General features: G+C 48.9%; 10 protein-coding genes across 10 annotated transcripts; 3 read left to right on the top strand and 7 right to left on the bottom strand.

Moving 5' to 3' along the window:
- Positions 1 to 386: 386 nt before the first annotated feature.
- On the top strand, positions 387 to 2611 carry F5B22DRAFT_660990 (kinase-like protein; the record flags this gene model as incomplete). Its single annotated transcript, XM_047980336.1, has 3 exons — positions 387 to 391; positions 614 to 1253; positions 1317 to 2611. The coding sequence occupies 3 exons, from the start codon at positions 387 to 389 to the stop codon at positions 2196 to 2198; spliced, it is 1527 nt and encodes a 508-aa protein (XP_047826050.1). The 3' UTR covers positions 2199 to 2611.
- Positions 2612 to 6659: 4048 nt separating this feature from the next.
- On the bottom strand, positions 6660 to 7281 carry F5B22DRAFT_651357 (uncharacterized protein; the record flags this gene model as incomplete). The annotated part of the gene is made up of 2 exons (XM_047979450.1): positions 6660 to 6939; positions 6998 to 7281. The coding sequence occupies 2 exons, from the start codon at positions 7279 to 7281 to the stop codon at positions 6660 to 6662; spliced, it is 564 nt and encodes a 187-aa protein (XP_047826049.1).
- A 610-nt stretch (positions 7282 to 7891) lies between these two features.
- F5B22DRAFT_639654 (uncharacterized protein) lies at positions 7892 to 9546 on the bottom strand (the record flags this gene model as incomplete). The annotated part of the gene is made up of 6 exons (XM_047977744.1): positions 7892 to 8557; positions 8652 to 8923; positions 9001 to 9032; positions 9096 to 9376; positions 9407 to 9469; positions 9499 to 9546. 6 exons carry the CDS (start codon positions 9544 to 9546, stop codon positions 7892 to 7894), a joined length of 1362 nt encoding a protein of 453 aa, XP_047826048.1.
- Positions 9547 to 9578: 32 nt separating this feature from the next.
- F5B22DRAFT_626391 (uncharacterized protein) lies at positions 9579 to 10119 on the bottom strand. Its single transcript, XM_047976246.1, has one exon. It carries the CDS (start codon positions 10104 to 10106, stop codon positions 9828 to 9830), a length of 279 nt encoding a protein of 92 aa, XP_047826047.1. The 5' UTR covers positions 10107 to 10119; the 3' UTR covers positions 9579 to 9827.
- Positions 10120 to 10598: 479 nt separating this feature from the next.
- On the bottom strand, positions 10599 to 12807 carry F5B22DRAFT_626390 (uncharacterized protein). Its single transcript, XM_047976245.1, has 3 exons — positions 11335 to 12807; positions 11153 to 11208; positions 10599 to 11098 (listed from the first exon to the last, which is right to left on the bottom strand). The coding sequence occupies exons 1-3, from the start codon at positions 11525 to 11527 to the stop codon at positions 11009 to 11011; spliced, it is 339 nt and encodes a 112-aa protein (XP_047826046.1). The 5' UTR covers positions 11528 to 12807; the 3' UTR covers positions 10599 to 11008.
- An 847-nt stretch (positions 12808 to 13654) lies between these two features.
- On the bottom strand, positions 13655 to 14982 carry F5B22DRAFT_492229 (bacteriorhodopsin). The gene is made up of 2 exons (XM_047972370.1): positions 14213 to 14982; positions 13655 to 14055 (listed from the first exon to the last, which is right to left on the bottom strand). The coding sequence occupies exons 1-2, from the start codon at positions 14813 to 14815 to the stop codon at positions 13744 to 13746; spliced, it is 915 nt and encodes a 304-aa protein (XP_047826045.1). The 5' UTR covers positions 14816 to 14982; the 3' UTR covers positions 13655 to 13743.
- Positions 14983 to 15701: 719 nt separating this feature from the next.
- On the top strand, positions 15702 to 18252 carry F5B22DRAFT_492246 (retinal pigment epithelial membrane protein). The gene is made up of 3 exons (XM_047972371.1): positions 15702 to 15974; positions 16028 to 16087; positions 16208 to 18252. Exons 1-3 carry the CDS (start codon positions 15943 to 15945, stop codon positions 18027 to 18029), a joined length of 1914 nt encoding a protein of 637 aa, XP_047826044.1. The 5' UTR covers positions 15702 to 15942; the 3' UTR covers positions 18030 to 18252.
- A 197-nt stretch (positions 18253 to 18449) lies between these two features.
- Positions 18450 to 21513, top strand: F5B22DRAFT_626386 (kinase-like domain-containing protein). The gene is made up of 2 exons (XM_047976244.1): positions 18450 to 18900; positions 19145 to 21513. Exons 1-2 carry the CDS (start codon positions 18857 to 18859, stop codon positions 21282 to 21284), a joined length of 2184 nt encoding a protein of 727 aa, XP_047826043.1. The 5' UTR covers positions 18450 to 18856; the 3' UTR covers positions 21285 to 21513.
- An 11-nt stretch (positions 21514 to 21524) lies between these two features.
- F5B22DRAFT_492054 (uncharacterized protein) lies at positions 21525 to 23226 on the bottom strand. The gene has a single exon (XM_047972366.1). It carries the CDS (start codon positions 22645 to 22647, stop codon positions 21550 to 21552), a length of 1098 nt encoding a protein of 365 aa, XP_047826042.1. The 5' UTR covers positions 22648 to 23226; the 3' UTR covers positions 21525 to 21549.
- Position 23227: 1 nt separating this feature from the next.
- Positions 23228 to 24744, bottom strand: F5B22DRAFT_492053 (uncharacterized protein). The gene is made up of 2 exons (XM_047972365.1): positions 24221 to 24744; positions 23228 to 24124 (listed from the first exon to the last, which is right to left on the bottom strand). The coding sequence occupies exons 1-2, from the start codon at positions 24462 to 24464 to the stop codon at positions 23643 to 23645; spliced, it is 726 nt and encodes a 241-aa protein (XP_047826041.1). The 5' UTR covers positions 24465 to 24744; the 3' UTR covers positions 23228 to 23642.
- Between the last annotated feature and the right edge of the window lie 2246 nt (positions 24745 to 26990).

Genomic DNA, 26990 nt, shown 5'->3' with positions numbered 1-26990 from the left:
GAACGGATTGACATGGGTATGAAGTTGGAGATCCGAAGTGCGGAGGTAGAATGCTGCATTCTTGTGGCATACCACAACGCAGGGTCGATTGTTTAGGCTTAGTTTCCAGCCTTAGCCACGGCATCGCTTGCATACTATTGCATACATTGGCGATTGAAGGTCAACGATGATGCTGGCCGATCTGAGGTGACTGGTGCGTCATCATCAGCCGACGTAGTACCTTCAAAGGTGGCTGCGGATGCTGACCATTCTCTCCAGGACCGGCAGTACACTGATGTATGTATACTACACACCAAGGAGGCCTACATGCTCCCAATCAGCCCGACCAAGGCAGAACAACAAGGCAACCGTCATGAATGTGCTGTGTTTGCCCGGCGCTGTCTGCCATGGCGCGGATGAGGACTGGTTCGCGCTCAGCCACGGTAGCCTCCTTTCACTAGTATAAGAGGGTATCGCGAATACCCTCACTTTCCATTGTTTTGACACCCTCCAATATTTGCCGCATCAACGCACGATACTCCCCAACACCAAGAACTCGTTCTACTGAGCCAACAATGGATCCCCTATCCCGACAGTCATCGGGAATATCATCCCAGTATTCAGATTCGTCCAGCGACTTATCTCGACAATATTCAAGCCAGTCGTCTCAGCACTCGAGCCCATCCGTTTATGATTCACCCAAGTCCGGCTTATATAGTATCCTTCGCTCGAGGCTCGTGGCGTGCGACAGAACAGATGAAGCTCAACATTTTTCTCGTTTCTCATTCCTGCCATTGAGCGCTATAGACGAGGTCGTAACTACAGACGTAGTCAAAACCGTTTCAGGCAACCGTGGTTGGTTCACATGGCGTCGAGGTGAAGATTACTCCCAGATGGCCAAACAAGCCAAAAAGGTGTTTGCGATCCTTGGGTTCTTCGAGGCTCCAACCCTTATCTCGACTTTGTTCGAGGACGGACTTAGGGACAAGCATCTCCCTCTCACAAGAGTGGAGAGGTCTAGGGTCTTGGTTGGTTCTCGAGGCAGAGAATTCACGTCGTTCCAGAAACTGAGCGATATGGATGTTGAGAACTTTCTTCGCTGCCAGTGGTACGCTCTCGCACCGGTGTTTACTGCACTTAGCAGCGACGTTCATGTCGACAGGGAAATATGCGTAACAAAGGATAACCCTTTGCCATTCTTTGACGTTAAAAAGATATCCTCAATCCCTGGACGAAGCACTGTTTACCAAGGCACGCTTCATGCAGCGCACATAGTGAGTATTCGTTCCGAAATCCTTCGGGGTGCCGTTCCACCACGTGCTAACAAACTTGCCTAGAAACCTAGACCTGACGAGCATGTCAAAATAGCTATTAAGGACTTCACCGACAAGACTGATTTCGACAAAGAGAAGGGCAACTTAGTCAAGATCCAGAAGCTCAACCACCCACATCTGATACGGCAAATCGCTACCATCGAACAAGGGAAATCATATTATATCATCTTTCCTTGGGCAAGTGGAGGAAATCTCTCTGACTTCTGGAAGTCTCCCCGTACACCGGAGACAGAATACCTCAAACCTCTCACGTGGTGCCTTGAGCAAATGTTTGGCCTCGCGGATGCTTTATTCGCCCTGCATCATAAGTTAGGTGATCACAAGTTAGACGGCATGCATTGTCGACATGGTGATCTGAAGCCTGAGAATATCCTCTACTTCGACGGGACCTTAGTCATCGCAGATGTTGGTGTGTCCAAAGTGCACGTTCTAGGAACAGATTTGCGACACGACCCAACGAACACAAAAGCCACCACACCATGCTACGAGCCGCCAGAAGCTGAAACAGATACTAAACGCCCAAGGAGATACGACATGTGGTCGCTTGGCTGCATATTTATGGAATTTATTATCTGGCTATTGGAAGGCTATGGAGCAATCGAGGACTTCAAAAAGCAGCGCAGAGGCAACGACGACCCCTTTCCCCAGAAAGGAGCATACTATCAACACAATAAACCGGAGCCCGCAATTGTCCATCCTGTTGTAACCGCCAAGATCGAGGCACTACGGCAGCACCCTCGATGTACAAGTCAGCTGACATCTCTCCTGAAATTGATTTCCGAAGACCTTATTGTAGTTGACCCCCTAAAACGTGCAGAGGCAGGGGAATTAAGAGACAAACTCAGAGGAATCGTTCGCCAAAGAACGGGCAAAGACCCAGGCTAGTTGAAGTGCGCGGCCCGCTCCTCAGAGCACCTGGTCCCGTCACGCTCGGCGATATGGTGGCTGTTACGGATGATGGCGTTGGGCCGCGCCCTACTTACATACTTCATAGTACAGAATATTCTCACTCGTTTCAGGTTAATGCAAGCTTCGTGCCCAATCAAGCCCTACGATATAAAGTGCTTCCCCATCGGGAGGGCTTATGCTGTGAAGGGGGGTGACACCCCTATGGTAGATGCCTCTAGAATCAGCAGGCTGTTCTCTCACCCCACGCATTGCGGCGTGTGTAAAAAGCAGGGGTAGATGTATATGACTTCCCCGTCGAGTGGCGATGTGATTCACGCAGGCTTCCCCGCACTCTGCCCACACCATAAACTATGACCCCGAAAACGTCGGACATTGTCACAGGCACAAGGGAAAAGGCAAGAAAGCTTTACGATAATACAATAAATCCAAGTTGCCATTAATATCAAATTGATAAACAATCTGGTAAGAGTTACGTGATCTAGGCCAAGGTGCGAGGGTGGGATTACTTTGCTGTTTCAGCCACTGGTAGACAGATACCTCGGCATCTATCCCCTGTTCGCATCACTACTGCATAACGGTCCAGGACAAGGAGGGATCCCTGATAGAAACTGTCGAAGTCACATTGACACTTGAAGTGATAACTTGGTAGGCTAGGGAAAATACAAACATACCGAATTGAGCACATTTTAAGTGCGCATTAAACCAAGATCGGTTAATGTAAGTTCATGTATGAAATGGCGCATGTGTCCGAACAGTCGGGATTTTAGGAAAAAATGCCAAGTGCTGGAGAGGGTTAGCTATAAGGAGGCGAAAGTTGACGATTCCTGATGCGAAATCATATAGCCAAAGTACTACTATGCGTAATTTATGCACGCCTCGCCTCAACTGTCACTAATCAAGAAATTACTATTGCATTGCCTATTAATGATGTCGAACGCCTAAGAGCATGTTATTTCGATGACTCAAGATGATGTGAGCAAAAGGAAGCACGTTCTGGACAGCCCATGGTGATTGGGTGGAATTGCCAGACGAGATAACAAATGTCCGAGCGCAATGTGACCGCTGATTGACAGCAGCGATGACGAAGCAAGACATGATGAAAGTGCAAATTTGGGGGCGAAGCTGTAGTCTTGCACCACATCCCCTAAGGTGTGGCGTTCCTACATCGGTCTGCTTTCATGAAGCATTCAAGAATTAGTAGTAGTAGTATTGAAACTATGAGTACATTTGGATCAAGAATAAAGCAACAACACAGGGGGATAGGTGTAATTTATAGCCGGTGCACATCAATATAGATGCCATTCTTTACAGGGCGGAGCTGGGAGCCCTTACACTCTATAGCTTGCAATGCAGTGAAGCGCATTACCGGTGAATTTATACCTTAATGTGTAGCGTCGGGCGCGTCTGCTCAGCCTCGACGAATATTACCAAAATGCCCAGTCAATTTGCAGATTACGAAGACTGAATGTAAGGATCACTCTGGCCCCGTACATCTTGGTTTGAGACAGGTTCTCAATCAACACTGGTTTCACAGAGGATAGATATTGCATACAAATGTTGAAGTGTTGGTAGTTGTGACCCAAATGAAGGATGTGCTCACGTGACCTTCTTACTGGACAGAGACTGGATCACTGAATTTCATCACTCACACAGCCATCAACTTAAGCCAACCTATATGAACTGAGCAATGTTCTTATATAGCACAATGCAACTCCAGATCTACCAAAATTATTTTATGACTATAGTAAGAGCGATCAGAAGTATGTTTCGTAATGGCTCATCAACCATAGTTCAGAGGGGAAACGGCGCGGCGGCGCGCGTAGCAGAAAAACGTCACCAAACGGTCTAGAGCTGCTAAAGGCTGGACTTTACGGTTGTTAACAGGGCAAGCGAAGATGCTCGATGACTCGAAATCCTGGTTATTACTTATGGGCTCCCGTAAAACAGCGATGGATGCCGGAAAGCGACGCTAAGCCCTAGTGTAATTTCACAGCCACTTGGCAGGAGGTAATGCCACGATGGACCAAATAATAATGAAGGTCGTCGCATGCCTGGTGGCCCGACAAAAAGTACCCATGTATAGATGCCACGAATATGTATATGTAGTACGCAAAGAAAGTGGACTGCCGTGGGCTTCTTGCCTCATCTGTCGCATCACTGAGCACTAACCAAGTGAATGTTGTCAAATATGGTAAATATGGTAACAGGCCAAGGTTGGTCTACTTCAGCAACACACGATGCCGACAACGGAACTGGCGGACGCCAGCCATTGCGTTACCTAATCTTCGGGAACTGCAAGGAAGAAAGCCGATTATTTTCACCTGCTGTATTTAACATCGCACTCATTCGCTTTGTCCTGCTTACTAGGAGACCCTCCTTTTAGTATGTTTACCGCGCTTTTGCCAAGTTTGGCCCATCGTGTTGACGTTTCCAGAGTCCCACGAACTTTATGTGGGAATTCTTGGCAGTACGGAATCGCTCGCGACCTCCTCGATTAAGGCAGGGAACAAAACTTCTCCATTGCAGCCACAATCCTCCAGGAGCAGTGATCAGCCCTGATGATGCGATGGACGTGAAAACTATAAGGAAGATCCAAATCTCTGGTTCATCTACGGTAGTTGTATTAGTGTACATTCCTAGAGGATTCAAAAGATACTGCACGTACCTTCTATGACTAAGGTAGATACTCTAGACACACTTTGACCTTGAGGATCGACATCGAGGGTCTCTAAGCACAGCAGAGGCTATATCATAACTGAGAGATTGAGAGACTAGGGCTGCTAACGTAATCTTCTATATAAAGATGCTTAATTATCCTGTTCTCCCATTGCACTTCCAAAGCCATCACCACACCACTATCCAGTCTGTTTGGCTCTAAATCTACACTACTTTACACTACAAACATGCAGTTCAGCTTCACCACTATTCTCGCCGCCCTGGCTATGGCCACGATCACCGAGGCGCAGTCCGCGTGCGTATACATAGAAAGCCTCGGCGGCGCCTGCAATGGCTATTACCCTATCCAGTGCCAGGTTCAAGAAAGCCCATTCCCTGGAACAGGACCGGTCACCAAATGCTGTGTTCAGGGGACCTCTTGCTCATAAACGGTATTACTACCTTAGCAACTCGAGTGTAGTTTCGCTTACCTAACTATCATTATAGGTTGTCGGCAATGCATACGTATCTCGCTCCTCTGAATGAACTAGCCGCAATTCTCAGCCGTGGCTGTGGTTCGCCTTGGGACCTACAACGCGGGAATTAGTCGGGAAGAAGATGGTAGCGGCGATTTTCTATGTTGGAGGCAAGATAGTCTTAAGGATCGATGCAATATTGAACACTCAATACGGGGGACTCCATTTCTAGATGCTAGAACTTCCGCTTCTTAAGGCTCCCACACCAATACTACAAGATATATATACGACATTGGCGCATTCATCGATCTTCCCAAATGTCTCCAGTGTCTTGTCAATCGACGCCTTTACCATGACTATGTTTTTTATGTCTATAACGCATAGTAATAAATGCTACTCGGACTCGGGCACATCTTGCAACTTTGTTCTCCCAGCCTCCGATAGCTCATCTTCCGAGGTCACCATGGCAAGCATCCTTGCTCCGCGAATCAAGGTGTCGGCCCAAGTCCACGGCTCGCTCTAGCCACTGCGGCATCCTTAGCAGCACAAGAGTAAAATTAGCCGGTAGCCCTAAGGTGCTCCGCGAAGGTGGAGGTAGAAGGAGGCATAACCTAAGTAAGTACGGTATAGGTTAAAGCAGAGGGAGCCGCATGCCCCGGCGGCTCAACGGCTCCGTTTCCGTGAATACGGTACACCGGCAGAATTAACGTGCCGTTAGCAAAACGAAGGCCCAGTACAGCGGCCATGTGGTAGGGCCGCACGACCAACATGATGAGTCAGCATAAGCAGTTGAGCCGAGTTCCTAATATTGCATACAAATGTTGAAGTGTTGATATGGAAGGCTCCAGGACTGGAGGTTCTGTCATCCAATAAAGTTTTAAATAAAATAAATAATTATAACTAGTTAACTAACTAATAATTTTTATAATATTTATAAGGCAAGCGAAATACCTATGCTCACTATGGAGGTTCATCTAACTTGTACAAACCGGCCGTGTTTCCATAACCGTAAGCGCAATCACCATGTGCGAGGAAGTTTGGAAACGCTGGAGCTACGGGCGCTTAACATTCGCAACATATTATGCGTGCGATGACTGGAGTGAAGCGCATCCTGGGGCAAACGAGGAAGGCTCAGAAGATTGTGAGAACTACCAACCAGGTGTTATTCACCATACCGACGAAATGGACGAGAGATGCGAGGATTGTGCACACCTGCCAACGCCGCCCAATAGCGATGAGTGAAAAGACGCAAGAAGCATAGTAAAAGTAGCCAGGTCTATACGATCAACACCGCATTTGTCCATCACTAGAGTGATACTCTAGCAAAGTCATCGATCTGGTTCCAGAATCTTGGATCAACCTCTGCCTTAAGCAACGCTACCTGGTCGGGATTTCCAAGAAGCTCAAGCTCCACAGGTGCAATCTTCATATTGGAACGGGGCTTGTGTCGAATCATTTGACGTCTGGTCGCGGGATCTGGAGGTGATGATTCCTTGGCCTGTGATGGTTCTCGCTTTGGGCGAATGAACGGATAATCTTTAAGTTTGGCACGCATCTGAGGAGGCAGAGGGCCTTCGATGAGTTCACTATTGTTATATTGTCAGGACCAACCGCTATATCGAATGAGCGTGCTAGACATCTTACAATGAAGTGCCCGTCCATTTGTACCAAAGCACCGGGACATTATTACTACTAGACTGGCCGTGGTCAAGGAGGAAGTAACAGCGACGACCTTCGTAGGCAAAGGCAGCCCCGTACGCTTGCCAGCGGTCCTGCTCGTAGTCAAAATCTCGATTCCAGAGGTGTTGGCAGAGGAGGTTCTTCATCCTCCTGCATCGTTCCTGATAATCACCGCCCGGGACTTGATGTGTTTTGGTTTGTAGCACAATTCGCTGGGGCGCATTCGAGTTTTCATCTCTGGTGGTCATGTTGTCAGCTTCAACCTACTGAGAAGAGAATCTGGAAAGTTGACAGGTTCCAGAGTCGTACCTATTCCAAGCGGTAACGATGATCTACCTAAGAATGTCATTCTTGATGCACCAGGCTAGCGATTGGTTACCTGTCGGCCCTCGCTGTACCCCACTAACTGGAAGTCGCCCACATCCTACCACACTCCCTCCCCAAGATGAATCAAGGAGGCGAATTGGTATGCATTTTCGGTTCTGACTGTCTCCCAAGCTAAATACAAACTACCTAACAAGAGTTGGGCTTGTTAGGTTGGCCCAATGTAGAATACACAGAATCCAAAAGCATCGCGGGAGCACTACAGGTACACGGTATTTTGTATCGAAACAGGAAGCTCGCACGTCTTGTCACTGCGTAATAGCTCTGACCGCTATAGTAACTAAGAACGTTATCACCGATATGAAACATAACTTGGCTATCAATATATGTCAAAGTTTCTCCTAGCAATCCATAAGGTTGCGATTGATATCTAGCTGCTAGAAACTGTTCTAGATAGCGGAGCTAAAAAGGTTGGAAAGGCTGAGCGCCGTGTGATACAGGAGTTCCAAACACAAGCAAAGGAACCCAGCAGCCTCAACTTGCAAATGGGCGTGCCTTAAACTTTTCCAGTTCCCGGTTCACATTTGCTAAAAACTCGCGATGATTCCAGACCATAATATAACCCTCTGGCTTATCCTCTTGAATCCAATCGTATTGTGAAGACGAGGTCTTATTATTAGCCTGGCAATCCTCCAATCGTCTGCGTTTACACCTTCTTTTGTTTCCCCATGGCGCCGCTTCAGCTTCCTCTATCAAGCTACTCTGCCTAGAAGTGTCTGTGGGTTGATTTTGGTCGGACGGGGTCGGCCGCGATCTCCTAGATGGGTCGCCTGTCCTACTAATAACGGTCTCTGTTTGCATGCTTCTCGAGCTCGGCGTCGCGGGGAGGTCGTATCTTGTATCAAACAGCGTGTTTGTTCCGGATCTAGCTATCCTACTCATGCTAAGCGAGGTGACATCCAAACTCGGCCTCTCCGCCGCCATATTCTCGATGCAGGACATCTCGTAATGATGTCGGAGGGCCTTGCGATCGATAGTCGTGGGCACTGGTGCTCTCCGCCCATTGAACTTAGCCAGGACGTCGTATGGTACAAACACGCGGACACGGAATGTGCGGGGATGGATAGAAAAGAGCCGTGCGTCGCAAAACTCGTGGAGGTGCGAGGATGCCGTTCCTGGGGCTCCAGGTGTTTTGCCAGGCTTCTTGAAGCCTGCGCGGACTCTCCTCCACGGGCCCATCTTCATTGTATTAGCTGCCGATAATGGGGTAAAGATAGTAATGGTGTTGAGGAACGATGTGGCAGGCCTGGACGCCAGGGCCGATAGGCGGACCCGGGCACCATGGTTCGCCTTCACCTGAGACGGCACAGCAAGTTGCTCTGTTCAGGCATGAGGACCTGAAATCATTTATAACCCTCTTGGCCTCGGTGACGTCTATGTCCATACCAGTCGGCGCAAGCATGTTGTCCAATTCATTGTTGTCGGCGTCGTCCGAACCACCCTTCCTCGGCGAGATAGAGCCGGATGCGGATCGTTTGGGTGGGGGGATTGGGAGCGGGCTTTCATCTTTTGCCGGAGTGGCATAAGCGTAAGCCTAGGATCGGAAGGCGTCTTATTCGGCGGTAAGTATTGAGGATCGCGACGGCGGACGGGGTTGGGAAGGTTTCGAGCGCATCTGGGTGGAGGAAGTAGGTTAGTAATACAGACCGGGAGCCAAACGGACGCGACGTGCACTAACCGACCTTGAAGATGAGTATGTAGGGGTGAATTGGGAGGTAGATGGCAATGCTCGTGGTAGATAACATGGTACTTGATTACATTCTGCTCCTTGGGACGAGATGACGCCACACTCGGTACGAGTTGATCTAGCAGGTCTCCTGTTACGAAGGACGGACAGAGCGGTGACGAGCTCTGCAAGTTGGGATGGTCAGCCAAAGCGAAGGCAATGCTAGCCCACGGATTGTTGTTGTCATCATCGTCGTCCTCATCGCTCTCGCTGCGTGCTGTATCGTTTAGGAACTAAAAGCAGAGGCGCAGTTCGTCGCAAACGTGGCGAAAGGTCACCAAGTCACTCCCTGCGGCCTGGTAGATGCCGGCAAAGACACCGGGATCCTCTTCATGTCCCCTATGGTGAAGTGTACATGCCGCCCGACAGCTCGCATAGAAGGTGTAATCGCAGCGCTGGACATGGCGTTGCCGCTTCGAGGATTCTGTATGTTGATGCTGAAGTAGAGAGAATGACGGCTCTAAAGTGGGCCACAACTGTAGCATTTGGATGTTGGCCCAGCAACATCGAGCCTTGAAGAGAAATTAAACTACCGGCCGGCCTCAATCTACATTGTGTATTACTACGTACAGCACCTTTCAATTTCCGTCCTTTGTATTTTCATCCCTGTTACTCCTACATTACACCCCAATTTTCTCCTCTTCATCACTATTGACATGTCCCCGCGAATCCGCGCTCTCCATTTTACAACCTGTGCAGATGTAGCCCATAGGGGTGCGCAACATGTTCAGTCTTACAACGTACCGTTAGCCATTCCAGAACGAAAGCAGCCGGATTAGCTACGATCTTATTGGAGTCATTAGCAATGCCCATTATATACTCCGCCACTACTTTCCACTCGTCTTCATCAACGTATAAACAACCAGCCAAAATCCCAAGCTTAACCTTGATCTGCTTAGGAATATGAAACCCGGTAGGCAGCTCAGGGTAAGCGTAGAAGTCAAGATAATTAAATTGCACCATCGCTTTAATCACCGCTGCTATATATATGATCAGGTGAACGCGTGGCTTACCTTGCTAACTCCGCAGGTAAGCTAAGAGATGCTCTGCCATTTTAGGAATGACGACAAGGCAGTTTCGGTTTGGGGTAACTATATTATCCATTCTACGGGACGCTGGACTATTGTCAGCGTTTGCTTTTAACTTAACGGTTGTGATCTTTTACTTACCAAGAAATTGTCGTCGTTGTGAGAATTCTTAACGATTAGTATAGTCCTTATGAACTCCTTCGAGATAAAAAGTCTTTACTTTTCTTTTTAATTTAATTAACTTTTTACAATTTATTAAGTTATTAAATTATTACGTGATAGCGCACCGACGTTTTTCATATACCTGTAGAGGGTGGCCAGGTTAATTAGGAGATGCGTTACCCTTATTATCTTAACCCTTATTGGGGTTACATTGTTATGCTTATCGAGCAACAGTAAAGATATAACTAGCATTTAAGATTTTAAACCTAGTTAATGATTTAGCAGCTAAGTACTCCGAAATAATCGCGCCTTCCACCTGACGGATTGAAGCTCTTGAGACACAGGAACTGGGAGAGCATCTTGGATATTTATCATGTGGCATCTCAATTAGAACTTAAATGGAGAGCTGTCCAAAGCTGCGTTGTGGAGGCTGCTTTGTATCTAGGGACCATTCTTTCTCCGGATACCTAAGGAAGGGAAACAGGTAGCATTTGCTAAGAACGGATGACATCGCAGGTTGACGGTAGCAAGTTGATTGAAGTTAGGGCTGAGAGCTTAGAGGTGTATATGTCAAGGTTGCAATTCTCGCTCTTCAAATTGATGCTCAGATCACGACCTGCCTTCGCCAGAACAAAGATAGAGAACACTTGATCACTCCGTGAGCTCCAGGCACCACTACCGACAATGACCAATAACAGATTCGAGTGCTAGCCACTTGCAACAGTCCTTGAATGTCTGGCGAAAATCGTGGCTGACGTGGCATTTCTATGTATGAGTCAGTGACGTTATCGGTTTTGGGGACACATTGGGGTTAAATACTAGATTGGTTGTCTTGAGTCCCATATTGGCACAACAAATAGATGTGGGATCCTTCACTACACTCACGAGTTAGCGATGCTGTCACCTTCTAGCTTGCATTTCCAATGAGAATAAATTTATTTGGTCATGCTCAAGAAGAATGGTAATAGACAGCAGAAAATGGCCAGCAACAGAATACATACTATTCGAACCATTCACACTATTCATGCATATACAATCATCTGGATCAAGGGCCCATCTGCAGACATCGGTCTGCCTCTCAAAGATGTTGAGCCCTTCAGCGATGCTTGATAGCAGACCGACACTGACGAAGTAAAGGAATCTCATGCTGACCGAATAGTATCGAAATTTTGATATACGAGCTGTAAAAGCCATTAACCTGGCGCACGTTTTGGGAGCGGGAACTGAATGTTAAGTATGTCAAGCTAGATCGTATGGTTGACTATATCCTTGAAAATGTCGATATCAAGCTCGTTGATCTCCGGCATGGCGAACCGAGGTCTGCCATGTGCATTATTACCCGGCGTGGCGCAGTTCGTAATAGGGCAACAGCGCAAGTTAATATAGGATAGTGAAACGCTCCCGGGTGCTTGGAACCATGGATAATGCATCGCTTATGAGAGGGGAATGAGTTCGCGTGCTCCTCTCCAAGCTGATGAGTGGCGTGATCCGGTACCGAGGAGCTTCGTGGGGGTGTATCCTAAGTAGCTCTTAAATAGGCTGAAGATATACATATCATCATAGACCCCAAAATCGGGTTCGGCCACAAAAGGACACCTAAAAAAAGAATTCGCTTAAATGAACAAGCCAACAGCGAAGTGTGACGTTACCATGGAACCTCGGTGTAAATGTTCATAGCTCGGAAGGATGCTTTCTTGGGCACAGGACGACGTCTCAATATGAAGTGGTTTTGCCTATTTGTACTCTTAAATGGTATTATCTGCCAGTCTAGATGTTGCGATTCGAGTCTAGACGTCGAAGTCATACAAGAGGCGAACACGCCGCAATTTCCTATTGGTGTATTGTGTAAGCTTTGGTAGCATCGCTAAGGAATACCTATCGTCATCTTTTCTTCACATCTCCAGACAAGTTAATATAGGCCATGAAATTGAGTGCCACATATAGGTAGTGTATGTAATACCAGGCGATAAGGACTAAAACTCGGTATGCTTAGATGAGATGTGATTAAGATCTAAGAGAAGAGACTTGATATATGATATGCAAATGAGCATCTAGGCCTCAGTCAGCTGGGATGAGAAAGTTGGCTTCAGCGTGCGAAAGCTGAAGAACGGGGAAGAAGACGAGAAATGCATTGGACCACCTGTGCGCGTTCGACGGCTACTGGGAACATGAACAATTCACCATTCTAGACTTTTAGGTCAAAGTGGCCGCTTATTTAATGCAGATTACGCTTGGTTCGATGATAAGCTTAGAGTCGATATTTGAATGTTTAGGCCTCGGCAGCTGTCTCCTGGCTCGTGTTCGCGTCGTTGCGGCGGTCGTGATCGTATCTTACAACCCCGCCTCCTCCTTTCACCAAGTGCCAAGCCTTATGCGTGGTCCCTTTCATTCGCAAATATCCAAGCGAGAAGTACATAGCTTCTGCTTATTTGTCGAGAGCGAGTGTTCGTTCTTCTGTAAATGCTCGTTGATGGTGCGCCGTGGTGTGGTTGACGAGAAAAATCTCGTAGAATGAAGGGGGCAGCGGAACAGAGAAAGCGAGAAAGCAGAGTTAAAGTGGACAAAGTACGGAAAGGGTTAACGTAGATAAGTACTGACACTAATTACCTGGTTTCGTAGAACAAGAAGGGTAGAAATATAAACATGCCATTTAAAGTTGAAGATAGATAGACTATATAGAGTTTGCGGTATCGCTGATCAAAGCAAGCCACCATATCCCAGAAACCCGGGAGAATAGCGGGACCACTATGGTACACACATATGTAATATTAAAATTCTTAAGCTGATCAAGCCAGTATAAAGTTAATATCGAGCCGAGGGCTCACACACCACAAGAGTCTAACGTCAGACGGCCCTCTGCAAATCTCCGGCTACATATTCAAAAGTTAGGGTATTCCTCGCGGATGTATTTATCCAAAATAGGATGCTCTTATACCTATAGTATATAGTATACCTCAGGTACAGTGATAGTATAATATGAAGTATAATTACACTTCGGAGACATGAGACATATTCAATTACACGAGCAAAAATGTACATTGCAAAAGGGCATGTCACAGCACACTGACTAAGAGTAAGAACTAGAAAAATAAAGAAAAGAGATGTAAGAGGTGCACTAGATTCTTCAGCTCACGAAACAGGTCGATTAACGCATCTCGTAAATAATGAGTATAATTATATAAATGCGGGTTCGTAATATGAAGCATACATCTATATACAATGAACCAAGCCATCCGATATGGAAAGATTATTCAAAACAACCAAGTTAACCAATGATTTAGGCGTTATGGGGTAATTCCAACTAAAAGTCCCTCGTCCTAAGAAGAATTACATATGTGCTCAAAAGAGCCTTCGACAATGATACTAGGGCTCCAACAAGCTAGACATTATGTAGCGATACCACTTGCATTCTAGACAACACGTCCGGGTGCGGACGGATGGGCCGTAGGATGACCAGCGCCGGCCGCCGCATGCTCGCCATCGCTAGCACCAGCACCATTTTGTTGATACTTTTCTGCCGTCTGGTCAGGCTCGCGGATATTGCGACCTAGAGCACGGGGAGAGATATTGCGGTGACCCCAGAGGAGCAGACCGGTGAACACGATCTTGGACATAACATCAAGAATGCCGTAGAAAATAGCTTCGGAATCAGGATGAATGACATTGCCACCCTCAGATAAGCCCCAGGCGATCGGGTACAAGAACCAGAGAAGTAAGAGCCACTGGTATACGCGTGTCAGAAAGTGACATGTCAAGTGTCAAATGAAGGGGATGACCAGAAACCAGGAAGCTCTGAGTAGGCAAGCCTGGGGAAGAGGCATTCTAGTTGAGAGCAGTCGTGACAAGGAGCACAGAATATCAGTAGGGAAGTCCACTTACAGGGGTGCATATCCAAAATGTCTTTTTAGGAGCGCCGCCTAGTACGTTCGCGTGACGACGAGCGTCAAACAACAGCTCGTAAGCAATCCAAAAGAGGGCCGCCATGCCAAAAGCATAGAAACCCCATTTATACCTTGTCGAAGTGAGCGCACCAATGAGACCGCAGACGATCATGAATAGGTCGGCGAAGATAGTCGCCAGTATGGTAGGTGTACTGACACCTGCAGTGAGTAGAAGGTCGAGTAATAACAGTGGTGTGGTTATGGCCCAATCGATATAGCGAGCGTAAAAGATCTCTCGAGTGCCGGCGGATCTAACCCAGCGGCTTCCAGGACGGGCCCATTCGACTAAGATGGGGAGCTGACCCAGATTAGATCCCATAGCGAAGTAGGCCACACTAGCCACAGCGGTGATCGCGGCAGATATGTAGTGGAATAAGCGGTGGGTTTGGGGCTTCCTGAGCGCCAGGGCCATTATGATGAGAGAGGTTAACCCCATCATCGCGCATACCGTGTAGTACCAGTCAGAGCCGTGTCTTGTGATCTGCAAGTTGGCTTGCTGACCAACATATCTGTTGGTATTGAGGGCCTGATTTCCCGACATGGTAATGGGAACTGAGGAGACAGTTCTGGAAAGTTATCGCTGGATTTGATGCAGGGGATATGATAATTAATTCTACGAAGTGAGAAGGATGCGGTGTCAAATTTGGGTTGGAGGGGGGACGCTGCTATTTGAAACCCTACCATTAGATATCAATGATCAAGCACTTAGGCTTTTGCATCATATATTGATTGGTATATGACTTCATCTCTCTCGCATGTCAGGGATAACGACGTCAAGCCTTGATCAGAGTAGAGAACAGCCAACTTCGGGGATTCTCCTACGATGTAGAATAGGACTATGTCATCACTCTGTTAGATCCAACTCAAACCTCAAGCCTAGGTCACTTTAGACCTTGGCTTTCTCGGTTTACGGCCCTCGCATACAAATAACACAAGATTATTGAGCGAGTATGATCGCTTGAGTAGGATCCGGCCCAACAGACTCACGTCTAAAGGAACGGTGATTCTCAGCGATGGCACATGCGCAGCTGATATGTTGCCGCGCAATGAAGGCTCGCTTCCTGGGCAATGACGATAGCAATTATTATGGCATCTGGTCATACAACTGACCAAGACTAGGGGACATAGTCGAAGCTTGCCAGAGTATGGTCGATTTAATTCTGATGTCACCACTCTATATTCCATAGATAGATCCAATATTAGGTTTGGTGTCGGTGAGGTGAAGGTCTTCTGGTCCCTGGTGCTAGATCTGGATTGGCTGCCTTGCAAGACCCTGGTATGGCACAGAAAGCCACAACATAACCATGATTTCTCTTCATCAGCTAAGTCTATGACGAGTTCATTGTGGTGTCAAAGACAACCTCACGTTCAGTGTCCTCATGGTCTAATTCTCGCAAGTAATGCGTGTTGTGTAACAATTGCATCATAACCCCGACACAGGCAGATCTAGCAAATTACGATTAGAAACACGAGAGTGCCAGACAATTGGGGATGAGCTCCAAGGTGGGATGCTAAGATTCATCCGCGTGTATTTGTGTAATCGGTTGCTGCGATGATTATGAGGGGCTGACTTTGATTATTTGTGTGCCTGAAGCACACACATTTTGGAGGTCGCATCATCTTTATTCCGAAGAGTTTCCCTATTGATAAGCAACCGATATTAACACGATGGAAAAAGATCAACCTGGGTTACCTCATCCGTAAGACATTTGTATCCGACAGAAGAAAAAACGTCTCTGACTGTTGCGCAAAGGTACTTATCGGGGAATTTCGCTCCTATCAAGCGTACCCGACCCCTTACATGGTGTCCACAGTTAGTTTCCTGAATCACCCTCTTTAGCCGAGCTTGAGATCTTACTGCTCTACGTGATTTCGAGGCATAGGATTAAGTCTCAGCTTCTTTCCATAATGATTGATATTAACGCCTAAACAGTAGCGGAACTATACCACCTGAGCTCGCAGGAGGTCAATATGTTCGGAACGGAGCAAACCCACTTGCTAATGAGGACCTAGCACGACATGCTCATTGGTTTGATGGCGATGGGATGCTTAGTGGGGTATTGTTTCGGCGGGAAATGGGGGAGAGGATCGAGCCCTACTTCGTAAACCAGTACATTCTTACAGATGTGTATTTAAATGCAAAAGGGAGTCACAGTTTACGGAGACCATTGCTTCCGAGTATCTCGACGCTCATTGGAGCATCAACCTTCGCCGTCATCCTAGCTGTTGCGAGAACGATCTTCCTCATTCTATTATCGAGGCTTCCCGGCTCCCGCAAGGCCGTTAAAAAGATCAGCGTGGCAAATACCGGTATGATTTATCACGATGGCAGAGCTCTTGCAACATGTGAGAGCGGGCCACCCATGAGGTTTCAATTGCCTGGTCTGGAAACAGTCGGGTGGTATAATGGGCGGAAAGCGGAGAATGAGCGTGGTAACGATGAACGCGCAGGCTTTGGCGGCGAGGGTCATATAAGCTTCATGAAAGAATGGACTACGGGACACCCGCGAGTCGATCCGGTCACGAAGGAGCTCATCTCAATCCATGCTGTGCTTGTCAAACCATACGTTTTCTACTCGGTTATCCCACCAGGAAGCAGGGTGGCTTCGAAGCACGAACGTGCACGAAGACCCATCTTCGGTGCCTCCATTACCGGGGTTCATTCTCCGAAGATGATGCACGATTTTGGCGTGGCCGCACATCATACCGTTATCCTCGACCTTCCTTTATTGATGGATCCTCTACGCCTCGTCTCGGGGAAGCCTATGATCGCATTCGATCCGGTTGGACGATCACGCTATGGGGTCTTTCCGCGTTATGAACCGCACAGGATTCAGTGGTTCGAGACAAAACAATGCCTCATTTTTCATACGGCCAACTGTTGGGAGACATACACGTTCCAACCATTTGCGGAGACATGCGTCCATCTCGTGGCTTGCCGGCTGACATCGGCCTCGGTGTTGTACAATGCTGGTGCGCTCTCATCGCCAACTCCCAAAGCAGTGCCACCAGAGTATGTGGAGGAGGATCAGTGCAGACTCTACTACTATAGCTTCCCTCTCGTCCCCGATAGTTTAGACGAAAAGCCAGTGATCCGCAACCAGTGGGCGTTGTCAGCAATTCCATTTGAGTTTCCCACTGTATCAGCCCAGTGTGCCATGTCGGCAGCACGCTTCGTATACGGCTGCAGCATGGGCTCGCAGTCGCACTATTCAACAGCCCTAGGGAAGGCAGCTAAAATGGACTATTTGGCCAAGATTGACGTCGAAAGACTCATCGCTCGAGGGACGGCTCATCCGCCGCAGCAGATTACAGGGTGCGTCGACAAGCGAACCATCGACGAGGTGATGGACAGCGATGATGCAAATGATCCGATCAAGCTCTTCCGCATGCCAGCAAACTGGTACGCGCAAGAAGCACGATTCGTGGCACGGAGAGGGGCGTCATCCGAGGATGACGGGTGGCTGCTCACGTACGTGTTTGACGAGTCCCAGCTGGATAGCAGGGGCGAGTGCGGAGAGGAGGCCACAAGCGAGCTTTGGGTGATTGATGCGAAGAGCATGAAAGACGTGACTGCGAAGGTCCGTCTCCCACAACGTGTACCATACGGTCTTCACGGCGCGTGGTTCCCGGAAGAGGAGGTCCTAGGTCAAAGGCCAGTTGAGTCTTTCCGGCGTGAGGTTCCTGAGGAAGCGCTGGATCTGTCGAGCGCGTTGTCACGGACACGGGACGTCATGGAGAAGTTAGTCGGCTAAGGAAGCTGAGCTGGGGTAGGGGTAGGTGATGCGGACAATGTTGTGAGTGATGATAAGCGTAAGCGACTCGCGAATGATACCTCAGACACTGGATGGCGAGTCCTTGATTCTCTTTTCTTTTTTCTATTGTCTGCATTTATACGAAGTAAGTAGGTATAGTAGCATCTTAATATACTCGTGATACTACTACCTAGTATTGCCGATGGTCGATCTCCGCCGAGACAGGTCTGAGCTGGGACTCGGGCCTAACCCCACCTGCACGCACACTTTTGGGGCGAGTGCTACCCTAGTCTACTGTAAGTACTATATAGTATATACATATACCGAGATGGATGGCAGGGGGGATCTTGTATGTGTACTCGACTCGAGAGGTCTTTTCCCTTGTACTTACATAGCAAGTAAAGTACCTATACTTATGTGGCATGATGTGGTGTTAGGATCTCGGTACTCTTCCCTGCGTGTGTTACGTCGTCGGTCGACAAACTGGGACGGAAGGCTTCCACAACATGGCAAGCGAGCACTTTTCAATTCTTCCGAATTTCCTCAACTTTGAAGGTTTGTTTGTATTGAACCGTGCTATGATGGCATAATTTTCCCTCTCCCTATCAGACCAATCTACGAAGTACTCAACCACGGCTTTCTCACATCGCTGGCAAGCGCCACGCTGATCCCTTTGTCTCCCCTATCGCATGTCATGATCCGACGAATACAAGTCCAGATGTACAGTATCATGGAGAGCGTCCGCAACTGTCCTTCGCAACCCTTGCAGTCCGCGACTTGAAACATCGTCCCAAACCAAGCGACGACGCCCGTAGTGCCAGGCAGCCATGGAATTGATACCCTATTCATCGAGGGAGGGTCAAATAGTTCTGTACGTGTCTTCATCCCATCGCTTGCTCACCCTGCCTTGCCTTGGTGCCTTTCATCTTCATTGTTCCTACATGCCTATGTACCCCCCATCTCGAGTCGGAGGTGGCGATGAGGATGGGATGAAAGCGATGAAGAGGAAGATGCAGACAGAGAGCGAGAGCAAGACCATCGTGACCATAAACCATGCATGGCATACAACAAGGTAATGATAGCTGACTACTGAACCCCGCCTGCCCGTGGATTAGTCGCCACCGCGATGCCCTTGTCGTTCGTGATCACGCCTCGCAGCGCCTTGAGGTTCGAGGTGCGCCTGTCGCCGAATGTCCCACCTGCAAACGACCTCTACGCTCCTCGTCCCCCGAGCGCCATTTCGATGCGCCTCCTCAGCATCGCGAGTCTTGGGTGGATCCCCAATACTTCCGCATGCTACAGGCCGGCCATCATGGACAAGAGGATCCCCAAGACGCCCAGCCTTCTTTCAGCCCCGTACGCCGCTTAACTCAACCTGCCCTGCCTAGCGGCGATGTGAACGTTGGCGTCCAAGACGATGCCGAATTTGTTTCGAGCGCGTCGGCGCCCCAAGAAGGTGCACGCATCCGCCGAGAAGCGTTTAGTCCCAACTACTTCACGACCTTTTTTGTCGAGGAACGTGAGCTCGGTCGCGGTGGGAAGGGGGTTGTGTTGCTTGTCCGCCATGAGATAGACGGATGTCCCCTTGGACATTTTGCCTGCAAGAGAGTACCCGTCGGCGATGACCATGCTTGGTTAGAAAAGGTGCTCGTTGAGGTTAAACTTCTCGCTGCCCTCTCACATCCCAACCTCGTGTCTTATCGCCATGTATGGCTGGAAGATGTCCATATTCACCGCTTCGGCCCAAGCGTTGCGTGTGCTTTCATACTCCAACAATACTGCAATGGCGGTGATCTCCTACGCTACGTAGTTGGCGATCAACCCAAGCAGACTACCAAGGAGCAATTAAAGGCTCAAATACGGCGCCGTTCCAAAGGCCAAGGAGAACGGCCATCTGAAGTGACACCGTCGCAACGTCGATTGTCCCTCGAAGAAATCTACTCACTCTTCAAAGACATCACCTCGGGACTTGCTTATCTTCACAGCGCCAACTACATTCACCGTGATTTGAAGCCAAGTAACTGTCTCCTGCACCACGAAAATGGCAAACTCATATGCCTGATCAGCGATTTTGGTGAGGTACAACCGAGGAATGCCGTACGCAGCTCAACGGGCACCACTGGCACTATATCTTACTGTGCTCCTGAAGTTCTGAAAGTAGATGTCCGCGGTCAGTTTGGAAACTTTACCGTGAAGTCAGATGTCTTTTCCCTGGGCATGATTCTGTATTTCCTCTGTTTTGGCCGACTTCCCTATAGGAACGCCAACGTCGTCCAGGAAGAACTAGAAGATATCGATGAACTCCGTGCTGAAATTGCGGATTGGAAAGGTTTTCTAGATGAGCGGCGAGAGCGGCCAGATCTGCCTCCAAAATTATACCAATTGCTTAAGAAGATGTTGGCATTGGACCCTGGTGAGCGACCGACTGCGACAGAAGTACTGGATATGCTAAATCACGAATCAAGTCAAGGCGGCCTACGCGGGCCACGGCCTACAAGCCCTCCGGCTGGCATACCAGGTCGCAGGATTCAGAACCTAGATTCCCCCATGCCTCCCAGCACACCCCAAGCCGACCCCATGAAACAGCAGTCGTATGGTAACGGGGACTCCGCACATGATTTTATACCGTCCCGCAATCTGATATCTCCTATTGACCATTCTCCGCAGCCTACATCAGCCAATAGCGTGCTCAAATACCGAGTGCCCAATAGCCCCCGGCGCCAGTCCAACGTCATGATGTTGTCTCGAAGTCAGGAAAGGCATCAGTCCTCAGATCCCATGTATACCTCAGGATCTCCCAGTCCACAACCCTCGCCAACCGTCCAAACTCCGCTCCTAATGCCAGCCCCAGTCGGCCCACTAGGTAGCTTGAGCTACTATGCTCTCCTTTGTCAACACCATATGACCGCATTCTCCCAGGCAAATGCTACAGTAATCCTGCTTTGTTTCAGACTTTCTTTATTCTCGATCAAATTCGCATCACTCACAAGGGTATGTTGGCCTTATATGACCAACTTAGGCATTGGGATCCCGCTCGTTGGTGCTGCAGGCTTAGACTTGGCCATATCCTCAGAAGTAGGCAACGGTCAGCTGAATAGTGGGCGAGCGAGATATGGTAATCACACCCCATTCGCGTGGCATTGGGGCTGGAGAGGCAGCTTATTGTTACTTGCGCTACATTTCTCTGCGTTGTGGATAGCTTCTCGATGGGGCGAACTTTGTGCTCCTGGTCGAGGAGGCTGGGCCGACTGGTGAATCATTAGTACCCAAGTAACCTGCTACTATCAAGCATCCTGTAACATTATCTATAGTTTCCCTCACCCGTCGGCTACAGTTGAATATGGTAGAGTGTAAATATCCAGAGGAATGCACTTCATATTACCAATCACAATGATCTGGTACCCCCGGTCAACACAATGCTCATACCCGTGTCAGTTTTCAAAATGTAATTGATTCTTATTGATTATCCGAGTCAGGTGTGCTATGAAAGATAAATATTTCAGAATTCTCAACTTAGTCCTCATGCATCCGCATCTCCAATTAAAAGGCCCGAAGCCGCCCACCCGGCCGTGCGATCCCGAATCCTCGCCACACTGGCATCGGCCGCTCTAGACGCCGCCTCATAGGCACGGCGATACACAGGTAAGCTATCCGAGAACAACGGCCTCCTATCCGTCCAACCCGTCAACTTCCTAATCTTGGTACTATCGACCCAGTGCGTCTGCCCAAGCATAACGTGGAGGACGCGCAGTTCCGGATCCGTGACCTCCGAGGTCCGCGCCAGGGTGATTCCGACGCCGTACTCGGCGCTCAGGGCCGCCACGATGTCGGAAACCGTCTCGTATCGGTACCCCGAGACATTAAAGCATTCGCCGCGGACCTCTGCGCGGACCGGATGCGCCGCGAGCGCGACGTACGCGTCCGCGCAGTCGTCGATGTGGCAGCCGTGGTAGATGTTATCGGGGTGTCCTGGGAGTTTCACGACGTCTCCGCCCGCGGCGACTTTTCGCAGTGCTTCGAACAGCACGCCGTAGTAACTCCCGCCGTACCCGTACACCGCCGTGGGACGAATCACAGCTGCGTCGAAGAGATCGCTGTGCTCAAAGACGCCTAGCGTGCAGAACGTGCGCGTCTTCAGCATATCCTCTGGCTGGAGCGGGGATTCCTCCGTGTGCGGCGCCAGTCCAGCGGTGCCGTGACGCCCTGTCTCGCCGTAGTCTTTGCACCCCGAGGACATGAGCACGAGGGGCTTGGCGGCATTGCAGCTGCGCGCGTGACGGGCTACTTTTGCGAAGAGAGAGAGGAGGTGTGCGAAGTGCTCGTCGAAGGGAAGCTGTTCGGTGCAGGAGGCGACGACGTCAAAGGGGCGTGTCGTAGTCTCGGAAAGCAGCTCGTCGACGAAGGACAGATCCGCTGATATAGCCCCGATCACAGGGGTGATTTCCTCCGCCAGGAGCGTGTCGACTGCGTCCGCGCGACGCGCGAGGCCGTAGACGCGCCAGCCGGCGCGCACGAAGGCCCGGGATACGGCGAGCCCGATGTACCCGTTTGCCCCTGTGACGAGGACTGTCTTTGGGGCAGGGCGCGCGGCGGCGATGGTCGCTTGGGCGTATGACATTATGATTTAAGTACTAGTTACTAGGTACTTGCTGTCTTCAATGACATCTAGTGATACCATTGATTCAGTTGCCTCCCCAACCATCGTGGCCCCCTTTCTCTTTATACAACACCAGCGATGGAGCAACATCGTTCCTCTCAGTGTGCACGGAATTCCGCGATTTGCGATTTGCAGCTCTGTTAGTCAGCTAAGGGGGCTGGAATCATAGCGCCGGCATTTATAACATGGCCGTCTTGCATGGCCTGCGTATTGCTTTTATCACTTGCAGATCTGGATATCTAGTCTGCATTGAATTGGTCAAGTATCGTCTAGGTTAACATGGGTCATCATTGCTACCTGACTTAGGCCCAACCGGCTCAGATACCGAAATTGAGGGTGGTACCCGAGCTTTGGCGTAGCCTAGTTCGCCTCGTACCCTTCTTATCATGAAGCTGTTGGAAGCTACGAATGAGCAGAGGTCGCAGGAACAGGGTAATGTACTGCATCTACGTGGAAGTAATAAGGAAAATCGTGAACAGAAAGCTCTTTGAACTGCTGAAATGATATGTTGGTATACGGCATCAACGTATGTTGTCTCCTAAAAGGAGAAACACTAACCCATGTGATAATTCGCGACGAGTCGACTGTCGTCGTATAATATTGATCTCATAGCTAAACCAGGCACCGGAGGTCTTTCGGACATATAGACAGCAAAAGCGGTGTATAAAATAACACTTGCCACAACGTCAACGCCCAATATCAATGCATTTAGTAGTCTGAAAGCCCAAACGCACGTTAAAGTGAATTTCACCGCAATGACACCCGTACTCCGAAGATAGATATCGCCGCCACGCTTGTAAAACATCAAGAACGCCTCCGCAGCCAAGACTCCTTTGTGTATATGAGCAAAACGTGGAATTCATGCACTGTCCACTCATCCCAAGGGATCGCGCCATCAATTAATTCCCTAACCCAAACCCGCAATGTCATGTCTCATTAAATTTAGCAGGCTTAGATCAGCACAGCCAGTTACTCATGCCCCTTGCCCAGGATACGGTATCCTTGGCGACATTCGCAGATCTAGACGTTGTCCCCGCACAGCTCAAGCATCTCCGTCTCTCACCAAGATGAGTGATAGAGCAGTGTGAGCAGACATGCTTGCCGCAGACGCCGCAGCTCGTCGCCTGCGAGCCAGACAACGCATCATCGACGTCCATCATATTTTCGTCGTCACCACATAGTTTCTGTCCGCAATCCTCGCATTCCGTTGGCGTGTCCACGGCTATTGACGGTAGGCATGCAGCTGGGAGAGCCGATGGCCGTGATGGGAGATTCCAGAAGCTGTGGAGGTTTCTTTGATGGGAGGGTGCTAATGATGATGATGGGCATGAAGGGGCCGGCTGTACAGCTGTAGGTGATTGCTGCTGTTGATTACTTTCTGTGCTTGTTCCTTGGGAATGTTGTCGCTGTGCTGTGTACAGCATATCAAGGGTGCGTTCTGTCCATGTAAAGATAAGTCATGGTTTCATCTTCGGGCTGGTTATGGGGCTGCCACGTAGTGATGACTACGGATTCCGACCAGAGAGGAACTTACGATGCACTTCATGTTCAGAAGGACGATTGTCCCGAAGCCGTTTCATTGTGCGTCCCGGGACATGGAGATTCGTATTGCTGAAACGCGACAGGGGCGAGACGGGATAATGTGCAGTGAATGTGAAGTCGTCCATAGACACGTCGGCAGACTCGGGAGAAAAGCAATTGACTCGAGGAGGTGAATTGAATGTGCTTGTCGTAGACGTCGACAACTCGGAGTCGGAGCGCTTACGTTTCAGCAGCATGACGACGAAATGTCGATGATGAATAAGACGATGATGATAAAGAGAAAAGTATGGTTTATGAAGAGTCGAAGCTCCTACGAGTTACGTTCCTTTGATGCAGGCGTTGATACTGCGAAGAGCTAGACAATACGGATAGTCAATGAGTCGCAATTGTTGTGGATTGAGAAGCGCCTGTTGAGATATAAGGAATATGGTACCGTAGCAAGGCAGGGAGGGAAGGAGGCTGAATAAATGGACCGGGCAAGGATGTCCGTGCTAAGAGGTGGTGTCGCGACGGGACGTGCCAGGGACGCGACCAGCCCCGCCAACACGCGTTAAGAGCTTTTTCATGAACAAACTTGGTCCCATTCTTAAGCCCGTGATACTTGGTCAATACTCAGTCAATACTACGTACTCAATAGAGGATACTTAGAGAAGCATCCACACCTTGACCAGGTTACAGTAGCCCTTACAGCTGAATCAGAACAACTCCGAGATTACCTACCGAGTGGTCAATTCACATACTGCCGCCCGCTCTCTCATTTCTCACGAGACCTTCACGCGCAGTAAGCTGTAGCATGTCGGAACACCATCCCCTCGTTTCTGCAGGGAATAACTCCACAGCTGAGAGACATGGTTTCAGCATTCGATTGGGAGAGACTGTGCTTCCGCACCGCTCTGAGCACGTTGCAGATTTCCGCATTCGGTAATATTACAGACACGTAACAGCAAGCTTACTTAGGTATTTGGCCTTAACACCCCATGAGCCGCACTAAATAAATTGTCGGCGTACGAAATTCAACATATAAAAAACTATCTTGACATTGGACAACGGTCAGCTCTACCGTACACATACATAGGATGCACACCATCGGCTAAGAATAATCTTCGCAGGCCACTGGAAACATCCTTGGCCTTTTGAGTACATCCACCCACCCCCCTTCGCTCAGAACCCCCTCTTGCCTCTTTGGAGACGTTCACTTTTGTGTCATTACCATACATATGGCAGTATCAACGGCTAGGATGAATCGCTCTTTGCCTCATCCTCAAGGAACCGTGGATCCTGTAGAACTTCGGTAGCAGAGCATCGTACTGCAGAATTCTCCGAATAAGTCATTTAACTTTGCGTACTTTGCGTACTTCTTCCTCGTCGATCTCCAGCTCTGCTTGATCGATTGCCTCTTCCATGGACGGCTCTTCCAGCAGAAGCGGCTCCCTACCTTCAGGAACCCCACCAAGTGCACAATGGTAGAGCTTTCTCTCCGGTATGAAATAGAACGAGGATGTTTTCCAATGCTGATAGAGATGATACAAGAGATAGATTCACCTTAAATCATGAGCCTTCGCGGAGCTTTCGAATGACTTTGTATTGGCCATGGTGGAAAATATCACCTAAGACCACGGGATGATAGTCTTCCACCCACTCGCAAGGCGATGTAATGGTCTTGAATCTCCTCTCCTCATCCCTGATGAATCCTAACACTTACGGTGTTGATGGTGGAGATATACTCATAGCTATGATGCAGTTAGCATTGTTCCATCATGGGTCAAAGCAGCTCAGCTGCTGAGCTAGTTTGTACCTATTTACACCTAGACTTAAACTAGACCTTGCATTGAAGAAATCTGTTCACCTTAGCAGTTCCAGAATTGAAGAAAGAGTGCTTACTAGTGAACTACATGGACTTCTGTTCTCACAATTGCTGTTATATAGCTGTTATATAGTTGTGAAATCATTTTGAACCAAAGAGATAAACCGTGAAGCTCGGTGTGCCTCTACCCTCTAGGTACCTGCTTGCTGGTAAACCACAACCACATGCAGCTGTGTGTACCCACTTCGGCAAACATAACAGCATTGTACATGGAGTAGATTTAGCTGGCATCTGGCCTAGGTACCAACAATGATAATGCTGGGAGGTACCGAGGCAGCTTAATGACAGCTTCAAAGAGGGTGTATAGTAGGTAATAGAATGATGGTATGGCTTAGGCTGAAAACAGAGTTAGCCATGTTAGCTGATGCCGTAGATAAGGTAGGTACATGCTTAAGTATCCAGGTACATTGTGGTGGGGCCCTTCTGTCCTACACATGTGGAGATAGGTACTCCTTGGCTATCATGCCCCTAGAGCTATGGCTGAAATGGCCATAAGGTACATATATGTACATATATGTACTTACCTGCCAGCGGACAGATACTTACATGTGAGTAAAGCAGTACTTAGCTACTTCTCCACTGGTGCCTCGTGCCTCTGGATAATTGCTTGCTTGCTTGCTTGCTCAGGCTGTCAACTTCATGCACAAAGCTCCATCTTCTTGATCCTCGCGGGTCACTCTTCTCCTCCTCTCAACAACCTATCTCTAACTGTGGCTTCCACTGAAACCCTCAGATTGCGGTCTGTAGGCCCAGGCTTTGTTCTCTCTGCCATCAAAAGAACCGATAGCGCCGACGACCCAACCAACCCTCATCACCGTTCCTTCTAAACAACCTCTGTCGCATAGCAACCGATCCATGTCATCTCGAGCACCCATCTTCTCTCCTCGAGTCGCGTATA

The sequence above is a fragment of the Xylaria bambusicola genome (assembly GCF_022495145.1).
Source record: "Xylaria bambusicola strain CBS 139988 unplaced genomic scaffold F5B22scaffold_67, whole genome shotgun sequence".
In the NCBI taxonomy this organism is placed as follows: domain Eukaryota; kingdom Fungi; phylum Ascomycota; class Sordariomycetes; order Xylariales; family Xylariaceae; genus Xylaria; species Xylaria bambusicola.
Note: the sequence above shows the minus strand (reverse complement) of the source record. Positions and strands in the feature narration are given on the sequence as shown.

What these genes read in the sequence shown, in the direction of transcription:
- F5B22DRAFT_626391 (XM_047976246.1), bottom strand. Translation starts at nt 10,106, where the DNA reads ATGGTGCAATTTAATTATCTTGACTTCTACGCTTACCCTGAGCTGCCT.
- F5B22DRAFT_626390 (XM_047976245.1), bottom strand. Translation starts at nt 11,527, where the DNA reads ATGGCTTTTACAGCTCGTATATCAAAATTTCGATACTATTCGGTCAGC. An exon ending in TAGTGTGAATGGTTCGAATA is followed by an intron (nt 11,209 to 11,334) that starts GTATGTATTCTG and finishes TCGTGAGTGTAG; the next exon opens with TGAAGGATCCCACATCTATT. An exon ending in GACTCAAGACAACCAATCTA is followed by an intron (nt 11,099 to 11,152) that starts GTATTTAACCCC and finishes ACTCATACATAG; the next exon opens with AAATGCCACGTCAGCCACGA.
- F5B22DRAFT_492229 (XM_047972370.1), bottom strand. Translation starts at nt 14,815, where the DNA reads ATGTCGGGAAATCAGGCCCTCAATACCAACAGATATGTTGGTCAGCAA. An exon ending in CATTTTGGATATGCACCCCT is followed by an intron (nt 14,056 to 14,212) that starts GTAAGTGGACTT and finishes CGCGTATACCAG; the next exon opens with TGGCTCTTACTTCTCTGGTT.
- F5B22DRAFT_492246 (XM_047972371.1), top strand. Translation starts at nt 15,943, where the DNA reads ATGGAAAAAGATCAACCTGGGTTACCTCATCC. An exon ending in CAACCTGGGTTACCTCATCC is followed by an intron (nt 15,975 to 16,027) that starts GTAAGACATTTG and finishes TGTTGCGCAAAG; the next exon opens with GTACTTATCGGGGAATTTCG. An exon ending in CCCCTTACATGGTGTCCACA is followed by an intron (nt 16,088 to 16,207) that starts GTTAGTTTCCTG and finishes ACGCCTAAACAG; the next exon opens with TAGCGGAACTATACCACCTG.
- F5B22DRAFT_626386 (XM_047976244.1), top strand. Translation starts at nt 18,857, where the DNA reads ATGGAATTGATACCCTATTCATCGAGGGAGGGTCAAATAGTTCT. An exon ending in AGGGAGGGTCAAATAGTTCT is followed by an intron (nt 18,901 to 19,144) that starts GTACGTGTCTTC and finishes CCCGTGGATTAG; the next exon opens with TCGCCACCGCGATGCCCTTG.
- F5B22DRAFT_492054 (XM_047972366.1), bottom strand. Translation starts at nt 22,647, where the DNA reads ATGTCATACGCCCAAGCGACCATCGCCGCCGCGCGCCCTGCCCCAAAG.
- F5B22DRAFT_492053 (XM_047972365.1), bottom strand. Translation starts at nt 24,464, where the DNA reads ATGCTGCTGAAACGTAAGCGCTCCGACTCCGAGTTGTCGACGTCTACG. An exon ending in TTCTGAACATGAAGTGCATC is followed by an intron (nt 24,125 to 24,220) that starts GTAAGTTCCTCT and finishes TTACATGGACAG; the next exon opens with AACGCACCCTTGATATGCTG.